Source organism: Hyperolius riggenbachi, chromosome 6, assembly GCF_040937935.1.
Source record: "Hyperolius riggenbachi isolate aHypRig1 chromosome 6, aHypRig1.pri, whole genome shotgun sequence".
Classification (NCBI taxonomy): domain Eukaryota; kingdom Metazoa; phylum Chordata; class Amphibia; order Anura; family Hyperoliidae; genus Hyperolius; species Hyperolius riggenbachi.
Window position 1 is genome coordinate 138,362,638 of NC_090651.1, and position 16,694 is coordinate 138,379,331.

General features: G+C 44.1%; 1 protein-coding gene across 2 annotated transcripts in view; it reads left to right on the forward strand.

Moving 5' to 3' along the window:
- CDC14A (cell division cycle 14A) overlaps positions 1 to 16,694 on the forward strand; it is a 208,153-nt gene that overhangs the window by 9,384 nt on the left and 182,075 nt on the right. For both annotated transcript variants that reach the window (XM_068239995.1, XM_068239994.1), the window contains exon 2: positions 11,916 to 12,006. In XM_068239995.1, coding sequence (XP_068096096.1) covers positions 11,916 to 12,006 — 91 coding nt within the window. The remainder of the gene's footprint in view (positions 1 to 11,915; positions 12,007 to 16,694) is intronic.

The following is a 16,694-nucleotide window of genomic DNA, read 5'->3' on the forward strand; positions in this document are numbered from 1 at the left end:
CGGTACGTTTCTGTACCAAGTATCGACCAGCTGATCCGGCCAGCTGATAATATTCAGCTGGCCCGATCAAGCCGCTCGACCCTCGCCCGCTCGATCCCCGCCGGCGGACAATGGCAGGGAATCGAGCAGCTGATAAGGAAGCGCCGGCGGGGACGAGCGGCAATTGATCCGCGCGGACAAGCGGGGACGCGGCGGAAGTCGATCCGGCGGCTAATCGGCCGCCGGATCGACCCGTGTATTCCAGCCTATAAGATTCCTATAAATCACAATGTGCTAAGAGCAGCTTCTCCCCCCTCTGTCAGATGTAATGACATACATTTGATTGGTTGGTCTATGCCTGAAAAATGGCCCTGCTTCCCTAGACTGATTGAAAACCACTGCTAAATGATTATTTTATCAGTTTTAAGTGATTTGATGTACTGGTAAATGTCAGACAATTATGCATATGTTGCAGTGCGTATGGATCCAAATGAGCGATGTAATGTGACAGGAACTTGCTTGGGCACAAAATATCAGATGCTAATGCCATTGTGTGTTGATTTGGTATTCATGTTTGGTCTATTCATAATTAGGAATTCAGTCTATTGGTCACTCTAGCCTACACAGTATTATTCATATATGCTGGTTCATGGCTACTAATGTAGATTTTTCACTTATGTACAAAGTGCAGGCAGAACACTGAGTTAGTTAGGATGAGTAGGATGTTGCACTGGTGCCGATTTCCCAAAATTAGAAAGCCTAAGTGGTCCAGTAACTCTAGACTGCATTTTTATTGGATTGAAACTCTTTCTTGGATCATATTAGAATAAAGTAGAGATGCTAAAAAATTAGGGCACTAGCAGTTGTGAGGGCAGTCCTTTTCAGCACTCACATCTTCGATTTATTAAAGTGTACCTGAAAAGGGGGGACGTTGTCTTTTACAGTACATACCTGGGGCTTCTTCCAGCGACCAGATAGTCTTACAGCTCCTTCAGTGTCCTCTGTTGTGATTCTGTTAGCCCTGTTAAAGCTGCATGCGCTGTCCCAACCACGCGCCTCCTCAATGGCGCACCTGTCGCTGGGAGTGTTCTGTGCATGTGCAGTTCATAAAGACTTGCAACTGTGCATGTTCAGAGCAATCCTGGCGATGGGAGAGCAATGGAGAAGGCATGCAGGCAAAACTGTGTGCATGCAAAGTAGAAGACTGTAACTGGGCTGACAGCAGTGCAATGGAGGGGACCTAGAGGACAATGACAGATGTAAGACTATGGGGGCTAGAAGAAGCCCCAAATAATTGAATGGCAACACCCCCCATTTTAGGTTTGCATTATCAGGCTTACTATATAAATGCAACTCTAAGTCGATTAGACCTTGGTCGATTTATGCACCGGTATTTCAAAGTACACCGGTTTCTAAGTACAAAGAGAACGACAGAATTAGACCAGAATTAAGCCAGAAGAGACCAGAAGGAACAGACACAAGACTTTAGCAATCTGATTCATGGTTAGTGCAATAATGTTGTCTCTGCTGTTCATGATTAGCCTGCTTTCCCCTGCTATTCTCAAATCTGTACACTCACTGCATCCTCCTGCTGTCAGCAACACGCTCTACATTTCTCCCTCTCTTTTATCATCTCCACAGGTTGCTTCTCACGAAACTTTCTTATTACCGCGTCATACATTTCATGCTCTAACTACCCATAAATCTAAATCCCACCTAATCTTCGCTCTCTCTGCCTCCTACTACTCCTTGCTGCAGGTGACATTTCACCAAACCCCGGACCCTCTCTGCCGGCTCGCTCCTCACTCTTGCACACTAATCGCACTGCAAACAGCCAACCACATGCACACCGAAACTGCCACAACCTTATTAATATTCCTCTTCTCCCCCCTCCTCCCCCACCTATCTATGCTGCTCTCTGGAATGCCCGCTCAGTCTGCAACAAACTTCCCTTCATCCATGACCTTTTCAATTCCAACGCCTTCACCTTCTTTGGGGTCACAGAAACATGGCTGACGCCTTCTGACACGGTCTCACCTGCCGCCCTCTCTTATGGGGGATTCTACTTTAGTCACACGCCTAGAAGTGGGAATAAACATGGCGGTGGTGTGGGCATTCTTTTCTCTGATAGATGCTCCTTCAAGCCACTCACCCCCATTCCTTCTCTTTCTCTACCTTCCTTTGAAGTCCATGCAGTCGTCTATACTCTCCCTCTAACCTCCAGATCGCAATAATCTACCGCCCTCCTGGCCCTGCTTCCTTCTTCCTAGATCACTTCTCTGCATGGCTCCTCCAGTTCCTGTCCTCTGATATCCCTACCATCATTATGGGCGACTTTAACATTCATGTTGACACCAACAATTCTGCCGCCACTAAACTTCTGTCACTTACTTCCTCCTACGGCCTGTCTCAGTGGTCCACTGCTCCAACTCACTCTAATGGTCATACACTTGACCTCATATTCACTCGTCTCTGTTCTATCACTGATTTCATTAATACTCCTCTACCGCTCTCTGATCATAACTTACTAAACTTCTCTCTCTCCTCCTCTCTTCCTACCACCCTGCCTCCAGCACGCTCATATACACGCAGGAACTACCGCAACATAGACATGCAATCTGTCTCTGATGCCTTGGCACCTCTCCTCACACAACCATTCACTGACCCTGACTCAGCAGCTGCACACTATCACTGCTCAATCACGCAAGTCATGGATGCATTCGCACCCCTCACCAATGTCCGCCCACACCGTGTCAGTCGCCAACCCTGGCTGACCAAAGCTACTAAACAGCTAAAGGGGTGCTCTAGGGTAGCTGAACGCCGTTGGAGAAAATCTAATACTAATGAGGATTTTATTACTTACAAAAAAGAGTTGAACTAGTTTAAAACTGCTCTCTCTTCTGCAAAACAATCATACTTCTCCTCTCTCATATCCTCCCACTTGCACAATCCAGAGCGCCTGTTCAGTACTTTCAACTCCCTTCTCCGTCCACCCCCTCCTCCTCCTTCTTCATGCTTATCAGCTGAAGAATTTGCAACATACTTTACAAATAAAATTGCAAAAATCCGTAGTGTGTTTTCCACGCAGACATCAAACTCCATCTCCACTCCTCTTGTTGTCTGCTCTCTTTCCAGTTTCTCTCCACTCTCCGAACATTCGCTCTCTTCCCTTATCTCCAAATCCCATCTAACCACCTGTTCTTTGGATTCCATACCATCACATCTCATTCCACAGCTATCCACATCCCTCATCCCTGCCCTAACATCGCTGTTTAACCTATCCCTCTCCACTGGAATTTTTCCATCCTCACTCAAGAGGGCTGTTGTAACACCACTACTTAAAAAAACATCTCTAGACCCCACCGAACTTGCTAACTACCGCCCAGTGTCACTTCTCCCATTTGCATCTAAATTACTTGAACGCCACATTCATGCTGAACTAAGTCAGTATTTATCTGCAAATTCCTTGCTTGACCAGTTCTAGTCTGGCTTCAGGCCAAACCACTCCACAGAAACAGCCCTCACCAAAGTAGCTAATCTCCTCACAGCTAAATCCAAAGGCTATTATTCCATACTCATCCTTCTAGGTCTGTCATCAGCATTCGACACTGTCGACCACACTCTACTCCTACAGATCCTTTCATCTATAGGAATAAAGGACCTCGCTCTCTCCTGGATATCTTCCTACCTCTCTGGAAGGTCTTTCACTGTTTCTTATTCAGATCAGGCCTACTCTTCACATCCTCTGTAGGGGTACCTCAAGGCTCTGTCCTCGGTCCCCTCCTCTTCTCCCTCTACATGCACGGTCTTGGTAACTTAATCAGCTCATTTGGTTTCCAATACCACCTTTATGCAGATGATACACAAATGTGCCTCTCAGCCCCAGACCTTAACTCCCTCCTCACACGGGTTCCCGACTGCCTGTCCGCTATTTCCTGTTTCATGTCCTCTCGCTTCTTAAAACTTAATATGAATAAAACTGAACTAATGATCTTTCCACCATCCCTGTCCACCCCTTTGTCTGATATTACAATAAATATTAACAACACATCTATAACATCAGTTCCCAAAGCACGGTGCTTGGGGGTAATATTTGATTCTTCTCTCTCATTTACTCCTCACATTAACTCCCTAACCAGCTCCTGCCATTTCCAACTGAAAAACATAGCACGTATCCGACCTTTTCTCTCCCATGACACAACCAAAATGTTAGTACATGCTCCTATTATATCTCGATTGGTCTATTGCAATATATTGCTTGGTGGACTTCCAACTAACCGACTAGTTCCGCTCAATTCTGTACTGAACTCTGCTGCTCGACTCATTCATCTCTCCTCTCGCTTCAGAGGCGTAGCTAGGGTTTCCAGCGCCCGGGGACAAAGACTATTAATGCGCCCTGTAAGGTCAAAAAAGGGGCGTCGGCATGGTAATGGGTGGGGCCAAATATACATGACCTTAGCAGTGGTGTAAAAGGTCTGGCAGGGAAGTTTGAGCTCTGCCATAGTGTTTCCCCCCAAAATACATGTAATCTGACAGCATTTCACCAAAAATACATGTAATTTGGCAGAGGTTCCTCCAAAATACAGATATTTGACAATGGTTGCCCCAAAATAGACACAATCTGGCAGCAGTGGTTCCCCCAACATACATATAATCTGGCAGCTGTTCCCCAAAATACACTTAATCTGGCAGCAGCGGTTCCCCAAAAATACAGTTAATCTGGAAGCAGTTTCCCCAAAATAGGTGCCCCCAGTATAGGTAACCAGGTCTATAGGTGTCCCCAGTGGTAGTAACCAGGTAAATAAATAAAAAAAAAAACACAGGTCACAGCTGGGCGCCCCTAGGGACCCAGCGCCCGGGGGCACTTGTCCTACCCCGCCCACCCCTAGCTACGCCCCTGTCTCGCTTTTCCTCTGCTGACCCTCTCTGTCAAGCTCTTCACTGGCTACCAGTTAATGAGAGGATTCAGTTCAAACTCTTAACCCTAACCTACAAAGCTCTCCACAATCTCTCTCCCCTGTACATCTCCTCACTAGTCTCCAGATACCAACCCAACCGCAATCTAAGATCTGCACACAAGCTTCTTCTATCCTCTTCTACAATTACCTCCTCACATTCACATGTACAAGACTTCTCACGTGCCTCACCCCTCCTCTGGAATGCCCTTTCACAACACATCCGCCATTCTCCCACCTTTTGAAATCTTTAATCGCTCCCTCAAAACCCACCTTTTCCGACAAGCATATTCTCTAGCTTAGGCCATGCACCCACTAAATAACCTAATTACGCACTGCCTGTACATATACTATATACTTCCCCACCTCTTGTTTCCACCCCATTCCTTTAGATTGTAAGCTCGCAAGGGAAGGGCTCACACCCTTTTGTGTCATGGAATGTTATTAATTTAATTGCTTGCACACTGTTAGACATTTATACATTTTAGTCTTCATGTTAAATCAAATTGTAATCAGCAGTGCTGTATCTTGTATCAGTGTTCATATCTGATGTAGATCATTGTCTGTATCATTATATATCTCTTGTTTGTGTTCTTACATTGTACGGCGCCACGGAATATGTTGGCGCTTTATAAATAAATAATAATAATAATTATGGGCCGTTTCACACCAAGGGCTTGATTCCCTAAAGCGTGATAACTGCTATCACAGCAGTTATCACGTGATCTGCCGCGCGTTATGGTTTGCGCGCGCAAGCATTACTCCGCATGATAAATGAAGGTTTGCTTGTTTCACGTGCGTGATTGCGCGCAAACCTTCGCTTATCATGTGGAGTAATGCTTTACGCGTGCAAAGCGCCATGCGTGGCAGATCGCATGGTAACAGCTGTGATAACAGTTATCACGCTTTAGGCAATCGTGTCAGAAATTTTTTTTTTAAAAGGGAATTTTTTTTTATTTAATTTGGAAAACCTCTAAAACGACCCCCCTTGTCTACATGCAGGTCTCCATATTTCCTGTACCTGTACTGTAGAACTGCAGGTACTTCAACAGTTCACTTAAGAACTTTGCTGCACTTAGGAGCACTTAGGTACTCCGTTTACTTTAAGCACTTTCTGCCACTTAGACAATGAAAACCTATGGGCTGTTTCACACCAGAGAATTGTTGTTATAAAAATAACAAAAACCTTGCATGTACTATGTTTTTTAGCGATCACAATTGTGTTTTAATATAGAAAATCAAAATTGCTGTGAAAATTGCTGTTAACTACTTAAGGACTGAGGTGATTTCAATATACGCCCTGTTTTGGTGGTTACCTGGCTGGCAGGGAGTAGATTTCAATCAGCCCCCACTGCACGCATCCGCCATTTTCGTTGCTCCCACCGATCTCGCCGCTGAATTCCCACATCTCTTGCCGCAGCTCACTTGCTCTGCCTGTCTCTATGAGAGCAGAGCCCTGTGAGTGGGTCAGGAGCCGATTTCATTGGCTCCTGGCCCTGTCTTTCAATGTAAGCAACTCCTATTGGCTTACATTGAAAGGCAGGGTCAGGAGCCAATAAAATCGTGAACTCTGCTGTCGTCATAGAGACGACAGAGTGGGTGGCCCAGGATCCTGCGGTGTGACGGCGATTGTGGCGGATATGTCCGGTGATTCGTCTGTGTTCCTCCGTTTCTTGTACCAGCGATCTCTGGTCCTTAAGGCGGTTAAAGGATACCGGAGCTGACACAAATTTTAAAAATGGAGGCGGGGAGCAGGAATGTATGTGAAGCAGTCCTCATGCCCACGTCATGCACATGTGCAGAGCGCTCCCGGTCGTGGGGGCGCAATCAAGGTTGCGCGCCTGCGCACTACACCCCGACCTGGAAGAGGCTGAGGGGGGCTTTTAGGTGAGAGTGGAGGGGGTGCCGGAGAACGGGGGAGCGGTGGGCATGAGGACTGCTTCACATACATGTCTGCTCCCCCATTTTTTTATATTTTGTGTCAACTCTGTTATCCTTAGCGATTAGCAACTGTGATTGCTATTAATGATTTTCGGCGTGAAAGAGCTCTAAGGGTTTGTTCTTGCTGTGACGGCTGCAGGTGACTGCAAAGAGACAAACCCAAATTCATTGACTCTTCAGCAATCCTAACAATGGTCTGGTATGTCTCAGGCTGGTGCTGCAAACATTTGGTCTCTAACAGCAGACCTTGAAAATTGGCTATGATAAGGATATTGGACTATGGCTATGGTAGGGATTACATTTTGATGTTCTCTAATGGGCAGTTGGTGACATCGTCTATATACACTGTTAAGTACAGCAGAAGTTGTCAGTGATGTATAATTACACAATAGTAATAATAAAAAAAAATTACTACAAAGGTAGGGAAAACAATGTTTTCATTGAAAAATATACTTGCCTCACTTAAATGGAACCTGAAGTGAGAGAAGTATGGAGGCTGCCATTTTCATTCTTATTAATAAACCGCCGAGAAATAGCATACAGATCAGATGCTTTGACTCTGGTCTGACTCCACTGGCCACATGCTTGTTGCAGGTGTGTGGCTTAAAAACAATTCTAGTCTAAAGCTCAGCATGACTGGAAGGCAATTGTCCTTGTTTATAATGGAACTAGCGGAAGGCCTGGCGTGGCCCGGGTATGTATTTGGCTGTTGGCTCCACCCACTTTTTCTATCCTTAACACACATTCAATGACCAAGTTTGTGAGCTTTCGTATTCCCCTGCATCAATAGTGTAAATTTTCCCATAGAAATTACACAAATCTGATTGGATGTTTGTGGCTCTGTACCCTTTTTTGAATTTGAGCCCGATTCACCCAATGACTGACTGTACCAGGTTTGAGGCTTCTATTATTAACAGTGTAAGAATGGCAAAAATTCAAATATTCCCTTTGAAAATCATTAGGTGAATTTTGATTGGCTTTTGTAGGCTCCACCCACTGTCCTGAATATTGATCCCACCCACCCAATGACCAACTGTGCAAAGTTTGAGAACCCTGCCAATAAAAATGTATGAATGGCTGCAGCTTACATTTTCCCAGTGAAATGTGTTTGGTTCCACCCACCTTTTGTAACCTTGTCACACAGTCGGTCAATGAGCAAAGTTGTGAGCTTTTGGGTTCCTAGCATCAAAAATGTGTGAATGGAAGCCATTTATCCAGAAAAGAAATCTGATTGGCGGTTTGTGGCTCCGCCCCTTTGGTGAATTTAAAACCCAGTCTCCCCAATGACCGACTGTACCAGATTTGAGGCCTCTGCCATGCACAGTGTAAGAATGGCAACAGTTTAAATATTCCTCTTGAAAATCAATAGGTGAATTTTGATTGGCTGTTGTATGCTCCACCCACTTCCCTGATCACCCAGTGATCAAGTGTGCTAATTTTGAAAACCCTGTGATTAACAGTGTAATGGCGTTTACACACTTGAAAGATTAATGAAAGATCTTAGACCATTTTTACCACCTTCCATGTAGTATGAGGCCCACACCAAGATCGCTAGCAGATCCACAAAACACTAGCGGTTTTTGGAGCGGATTTCAGAGTGAATCTAGGCATGTTTAGAATCGTTTTCTAAACATACCTAGCGGTTTTGGGTGCGTTTTTGTGTAGCAGATTACACATCTTGTTACAGTAAAAGCTGTTACTGAACAGCTTCTGTAACAAACGCCTGGCAAACCGCTCTGATGTAGCGTTTTTCAGAGCGGTTTGCATTTTTCCTATACTTTACATTGAGGCAGAAACTCTTCTGAAAACCGCAAACGTGCAGCAGGAGACAAGTTTGCTACAAACCTCAAACCGCCGGTGTGTACCATTCCATTGAAATACATTAGCCAAGCGGATTTACAGGCAGATGTGGCCGGCAGATCGCATCCAAAACTGTTCGGTGTGCACTGGGCCTGTGAGCGTACTCTACACAGTCCATTCTATTGAGCTGAATTCCCCATCAGATGTGCACAAAGATCTTTTGGATCTTTTGCAGGAACAGATCTTTTGCAGATACTGATCTTTTGAATGTGTACAGCATCTTTGTGTGCAGCATCTTGCAAAGATTTTTATCTGTTGGGGAGCTCAGCTCAATAAAATAGACTGTGTAGAGTATGCTGTCATACTACATGGAAGGTGGTAAAATTGGTCTAAGATCTTTCATTAATCTTTCAAGTGTGTACACACCATAAGAATGGGTGCAGTTTACATTTTCCCATTGAAAATGACTTGCTCAAATTTCCCTAAATTTTTCATCTCGGTCACCAAGTGACCAATTGTGCCAAGTTTGGAAATTCTGACTTTATTTATGTGAGAAGGGCAGCCTTTTACATTACAAATCCCTGTTGACAACTAGAGGTGCGTACAGTCATTAACCATTTGGTGGACAACACAAATGTTTGTCTACTTGTATGGAAATCTCCAGTCTTCCGAGCCTGCCACACAATGCTGGCTTCAAACATGCAACAGTGCCAGAGTTTTCTAGGTGATTGTGCTTTGTCAGTGAGCACTTTGGGGAGCCTACTGCTTCTCCTCCATGCCTCCTCTTCCCGTTCTCTTCATAGAACAGTAGCTGCAGCTCAGGCACGATCCATGGGTTGTCACAGATTGCTGATATAATCACAGAAGATTGTTTCAGATGCCAAATATCTAGTGCCTGTATGAGGCTTTGATTATACTGAGGTTGCAGGGAATTGCTAAGCCAAGAGAATAACCTATGGGTGAGATCACATAGGAAAAAATTGTGGAAAAGGGTTTTGCAGATGATGTGGTAGTACAGTGGGTTGCAAAAGTATTCGGCCCCCTTGAAGTTTTCCACATTTTGTCGTATTACTGCCACAAACATGAATCAATTGTATTGGCATTCCACATGAAAGACCAACACAAAGTGGTGTACACATGAGAAGTGGAACGAAAATCATACATGATTCCAAACATTTTTTTACAAATAAATAACTGCAAAGTGGTGTGTGCATAATTATTCGGCCCCCTTTGATCTAAGTGCAGTCACTTGCCTATAGACATTGCCTGATGAGTGCTAATGACTAAATAGAGTGCACTGTGTGTAATCTAATGTCAGTACAAATACAGCTGCTCTGTGAGGGCCTCAGAGGTTGTCTAAGAGAATATTGGGAGCAACAACACCGTGAAGTCCAAATAACACACAAGACAGGTCCAAGACAGGTCAGGGATCAAGTTATTGAGAAATTTTAAAGCAGGCTTAGGCTACAAAAAGATTTCCAAAGCCTTGAACACCCTAAGGAGCACTGTTCAACCGATCATTCAGAAATGGAAGGAGTATGGCACAACTGTAAACCTACCAAGACAAGGCCATCCACCTAAACTCACAGGCCGAACAAGGATAGCGCTGATCAGAAATGCAGTCAAGAGGCCCATGGTGACTCTGGATGAGCTGCAGAGATCTACAGCTCAGGTGGGAGACTCTGTCCATAGGACAACTATTAGTTATGCACTGTACAAAGTTGGCCTTTATGGAAGAGTGGCAAGAAGAAAGGCATTGTTAACAAAAAGCGTAAGAAGTGTCGTTTGCAGTTTGCCACAAGCCATGTGGGGGACACAGCAACCATGTGGAAGAAGGTGCTCTGGTCAGATGAGACCAAAATTGAACTTTTTGGCCAAAATGCAAAACGCTATGTGTGGCAGAAAACTAACACTGCACATCACTCTGAACACACCATCCCCACTGTCAAATATGGTGGTGGCAGCATCACGCTCGAGGGGGGGGGGGTGCATCTCTTCAGCAGGGACAGGGAAGCTAGTCAGAGTTGATGGGAAGATGGATGGAGCCAAATACAGGGCAAACTTGGAAGAAAACCTCTTGGAGACTGCAAAAGACTTGAGACTGGGGCGGAGGTTCACCTTTCAGCAGGACAACGACCCTAAACATAATGCCAGGGCAACAATGGAATGGTTTAAAACAAAACATATCTATGTGTTAGAATGGCTCAGTCAAAGTCCAGATCTAAATCCAATCGAGAATCTGTGGCAAGATCTGAAAACTGCTGTTCACAAACGCTGTCCATCTAATCTGAGCTGGAGCTGTTTTGCAAAGAAGAATGGGCAAGGATTTCAGTCTCTAGATGTGCAAAGCTGGTAGAGACATACCCTAAAAGACTGGCAGCTGTAATTGCAGCAAAAGGTGGTTCTACAAAGTATTGACTCAGGGGGCCGAATAATTACGCACACTCCACTTTGCAGTTATTTATTTGTAAAAAATGTTTGGAATGATGTATGATTTTCGATCCACTTCTCACATGTACACCACTTTATATTGGTCTTGGAATTCCATTAAAACTGATGCATATTTGTGGCAGTAATGTGACAAAATGTGAAAAACTGCAAGGGGGCCGAATACTTTTGCAACCCACTGTATGTAGATTATGGTGAACCAAGTCACCTACTGGCTTTTTTATGGGGGACCCTCTTAAAATAGCTGTAACCAAGTCTGGATTTTCATCACAGGAGCCTATAGGCATAGATGTCCGGGCACCTTAGGCATCGTCCTCCATGGACCTCCTTGGCCAGCACAAGTGTGTTGGCTGGCCAAGCTGTCAGTTCTCCCTTACTTCCCTTGCCTGTCATAGATAGCTACAGGTGTCCCTTAGCATGAGGTAGCCAGAGATAGCTTCAGTATAAAGTAGCTAGTGGTGCCACTGATTGAAAGGACATCTGGTTAGCGGAATTCTGAGAGCTGGGTGAATAACCTCTCATTTACACTCTGCTTAGGACTCTGCATAGGGCAGGAGGGCGGTATGTACTCTGGGAGGGGAGTGAGCCACCTTTCCATCATCAGATGCCTGTAGGCACGTGCCTACAGTGCCTTATGGTAAATCTGGCCCTGACTGTAAAGGGTGTATAGAAACATCACAAGTGTAATTGAGTGATAGAGGGCATGGGTGGCAATTTCATTGCAGTTTGTTGCTGCCCATATAGGTTCAAAAGATGATTCTAACTTTGTGAACTGCTCTTTTTATCTTGTAGATCGCTTGTATTTTGCAACCTTGAGGAACAAACCAAAAAGTACCATAAATACGCACTATTTCTGCACTGATGAAGAGCTCGTTTATGAGAAGTAAGTCTAGTTTTACTACTTCAAATATTCCTATGTCCTCCCTGCATTTTTACTTTCTGTGTAAGTTGTGTATTCAACACCTCTATCTCCAGGCAAAGCTTTTTACACGTTTCATTAGAGCTGGGAAAGTGAGAGCTTCTATTAGGATGTTATTCCCCGTCCCTTCCCCCATCATGTCATAACTGAGGCCTCAGGTCGTGAATGATATCCCTTCGATGGGGAAACCTATAACACTGAATCTGAAAAAGGGCGTAGCCTTTACCTATATGATTTTATATTCTGGCTATCCTTGTATTTATTTCCTCACTTCCAGTCACCGCTGACATTACATAATGTGGAGAAAACTCCCCAATTCGTACAGTAACTGCTATAAAACCATACAGATGTAAGAAATCTTTCCAGGGGAAATGGGCTAAATTAGATTGTATACTTGTCGAAAAAGGTGAGCATTTTAAAGATTTCAAAGGTTAGTGAGCGATGAATGTGTTGGGAAAGGGCATCCCAGAGGAGGGGTGAAGCACATGAAGAGTCTTGCATACATGAATGTAAGGAGGTGATTTTTGAGGCGGACAAAGGGACGTGTGCAGATCTGAGATTGCGATTGGGTTGGTATCTGGAAACTAATGAGGAGATGTACACAGGAGAGGTTGCGGAGAGCTTTGTAAGTTATGCTACATACACACTTGAAAGATTAATGGAAGATCTCAGACCAATTTTACCCCCTTCCATGTAGTATGAGAGCCATACTCTACACAGTCTATTCTATGGAGCTGAACTCTCCATCAGATAAGAATCTTTGCAAGATGATGTGCACAAAGATGCTGTACACATTCAAAAGATCTGTTCCTGTAAAAGATCCGTTCCTGCAAAATGCATTCATAGTCTATGATATCTGCAGATCCTCATACACACCTTGTTTAACAGACTTCATCTGCATATCTGACAATCATCTGCAGATCTGAAAATCCATCCTGGTGGATATGATCTGCAGATGAATGTCTGTTAAACAAGGTGTGTATGAGGATTTGCTGATATCATAGACTATGGGCTTGATTCACAAAGCGGTGCAAAGTGTTTGCACGCCTGTGAAAAGCCCTTTATCACGCCTAAACTCAGTTTAGGCGTGATAAGAAGAAACTCGCGCGATCTCCCGCGCGCAAAGTTTTGCGCGCGTAGCGCACCGCGCTGCGCACGCAGTGTACCGTGCTTCGCGCGCAGTGTCCATTGAGCCCTATGGGACTTTGCGCGCGCAGCGCGGTGCGCTACGCGCGCAAAACTTTGCGCGCGGGAGCTTCGCGCGAAGAGCAGCACAAATCGGTGATAACTCAGCTTTGCACGGCTTATCACGCCTAAAGTCTTTTAGGCGTGATAACTGAGTTATCACCGCTTTGTGAATCAGGGCCAATGAATGCATTTTGCAGGAACATATCTTTTGCAGATACTGATCTGTTGCATGTGTACAGAATCTTTGTGCACATCATCCTGCAAAGATTTTTATCTGATGGGGAGTTCAGCTCCATAGAATAGACTGTGTAGAGTATGGCTCTCATACTACATGGAAGGGGGTAAAATTGGTCTAAGATCTTTCATTTATCTTTCAAGTGTGTACACACCATTAGACTTAAAGAGTTGGAACTGGATCCTCTGGTTAATTGGTTGCCAATGAAGAGCTTGATAGAGAGGAGCAGCAGAGGAAGACCAAGAAGAAAGATGAATGAGACGAGCAGCCGAGTTCAGTACAGATAGGAGCGGTGCCAATCTGTTAGTTGGTAGCCTACAAAGTAGTGTGTTACAATAGTCCAGATGAGATGTTAGAAGAGCATGTACTAACATTTTTGTTGTGACCTGAGTGAGAAAGGTTGGATTTGAAACTTCTGAATTTACCCAAACACCAGACTTCAGCACCATTCAGCACTGAGCCTGCGGACAGGGCCAGGCAGAGTTCACGTTTTCACGTAACTCCATATTGAAGTGTGGTGTCCAGGTAAATTGGGAAACATTTTCTGAATTTGAACATCAACACTAAATGTAGCTATGTATTTAGGGAATTCTTAAATTCTAGTACACGTTTAAAATTTGGACTGGCATATAGAAATGTATGTGAACCAAGATACTGCACCAGGCATCTGTTTAAATCAATTACTTTCTATTTGTTAAAAAAAAGCTATGGCCAAGCAAAGATAAGAAAAGCACACAAAATCTTTGTCCTTGAAATGACTGCAGAATACTAGATCAGGCACCTGGACATAGGCAATGTAATCTTGAACTGTGCAGTGCATGATTCTTATTATAATTTTTTTAGGGGTTTCCTCCATAAACAACATTGCTCGATATAGTGATTGTTGGGATGTTGCAGCTGGAGGTAACAGTAAAAAAAAGTTGTATTCTTCACTAGATAACCTAAAAGCACATTGCCTGTATAAATACTGCATATTACCCCATCTCTTGTCGTCCCCCCCCCCCCTTTTTTTAAGATTGTAAGCTTGCAAGTGTGGGGCTCTCTAAATTTTGTGTCTTGTAAATTGTTATTCATTTTGTATTTTGCAATCTGTTATACTTTTTATTCACATTGTCGCTGTAATGACCAATTCTGTGTTTTGTACCAGTGTCCACATGTGGTATGTGCCATTGTCTGTATTGTTATGGAAAGCACTGGAGTGCATTGTATACATTTCTCAGCACTAATCTTATTTTACACTATACTTAGTGTACACTATACTACACAGTGGCTGTGGTAGCCTCTGGCAGCTGTTGGATGTGAAGGAAAACCTTTCTGTTATAGGATTGGAGAGTGCTTGCATACTTCTACTACTGACATTGTGGTGCATTGCTTACTACTCTCTGTCAGTGTTCTCATTGGAATCTTGGCTTTCTGATCAGGATGCTATCCCCTTTGAATGATTACTTCAGTGATCCTTTAGTGGAAGAAATATGGAGGTTGCCTATTACCTACAGTATTATTAAACATTACCAGCCTGGTTGTCTTGCTGATCCTCTGTTCACAGTAGTTTAAAGGGAACCTAAACTGAGAGGGATATGAATGTCTCCTTTTAAACAATACTAGTTGCCTGGCAGTCCTGCTGAACTCTTTGGCTGTAGAAGTGGCTGAATCACACACCTGAAACAAGCATGCATCTAATCCAGTCTGACTTCAGTCAAAGCACCTGATCTGCATGCTTGTTCAGGGGCTGTGGTTAAAAGTATTAGAGACACAGGATCAGCAGGAGAGTCAGGCAACTGGTATTATTTTAAAAGAAAAGATCCATATCCTTCTCGGCTTAGGTTCACTTTAACCATTTAGGCCACGCAGACGTGAGCTTCACGTCCGCAGCGGCAGCTACTACAGCCGCAGGGACGCGCTAGTCACGTCCCTGCAGTTTGGGGGGCTGTGCAGGCAATCGTGTGGGCAGATGCCCGCGATCGCGATGTTGCCGGCAATGGGGGATTGGCTGCAGTGCCAATCCGTATATTTCCGCGCTAGCAATGCAGAAACCTCACTCACAGAGCTTTCTGTTAACTCCTTCAGCTGGACAGTATCAGGTCCTTTCCCCATAATTTTAAAACCACAAGCTTCTACTTTACTAAACAACAAAAATGGTGTACAGGTAGTCCCCGACTTACGAACATCTGACTTACGAACAACCCACCAATACGAACAGCCGCCTCCTTTATTTCCACACTTGGCCATGTCTTTCTGCCACATAATCTAGATGAGTCTACAACAGGATCCAGCAGCCTGTTTAACAGAAGAGCACAAAGATTGGACCTTGTTCTTGACTTAAAACTTTTAGACACTAGATTAGACCAATGTGTATGGTGTCAGGAGGCCCTTATACACATCAGCTAAAGCGGGGAAACTTATCTGATTTCTCAAATTTCAGGGTGACTAGAGAGCATCATAAACCCTCACTCCCATTATCCGACACCAATAGGCACAGTGATTTATGTGAAGAGCCCCAGTGCCCATCACTGATGGACATTGAGGGGTGGGAGTATGCCATCCTTATCTACTTATGGGTACAGAACTCTTTATGGGGTGGGGGCATACTGTTTTTTTACTGCAGTAGAGGAACAGGAACATTCAGCTGGCCAGTGGCCACAGCACATAATGTGTGGTGTATAAAGCACTGGCTCGAATGTGAGCAAATGCTCATGATACCATAATGAAGCAAGCCTGATTATATGCTTCAGTTAGATGCAATAATTTCATGTTCTGGTTATTACTGCCTGATTAATGTTAAGTGAATCAGGCCCTGTGTGACTTCTCAGGCTGTGGAAAAGTAAACTGTAGTGTAGTGCATCAGTGGCTGAAAAAAGAATGATTAGGCATATTATATGCTTACATGAAGAATGTACTTTGAAGAGTCTCAGCACTAATTTACATGAGTGAATTGGAGAGGAGAGGCAAATGAGAAGCCTTGAAGGCCAGAATGTAAACTGGTGACTAAAGTAGAGGTATCATTAATGGAATACTTGGAAATAAGTGATGAGAATATCAGGGAATATGCTAGCAGATTGCGGCGAGGCTTTTGGATCATAGAGGAGATTATCCTGGGTTTTGCCCTGCTGTTTAGTTCTTCATTCATTTTCAAAGTCAAATTCGTGTACGAAGGCTACAGCAAATTGTTTTGTCAGTCTTTGCCCACTGTAAAATCTTTCCTCTCTCTAACTTTCTGAAATGTATCACA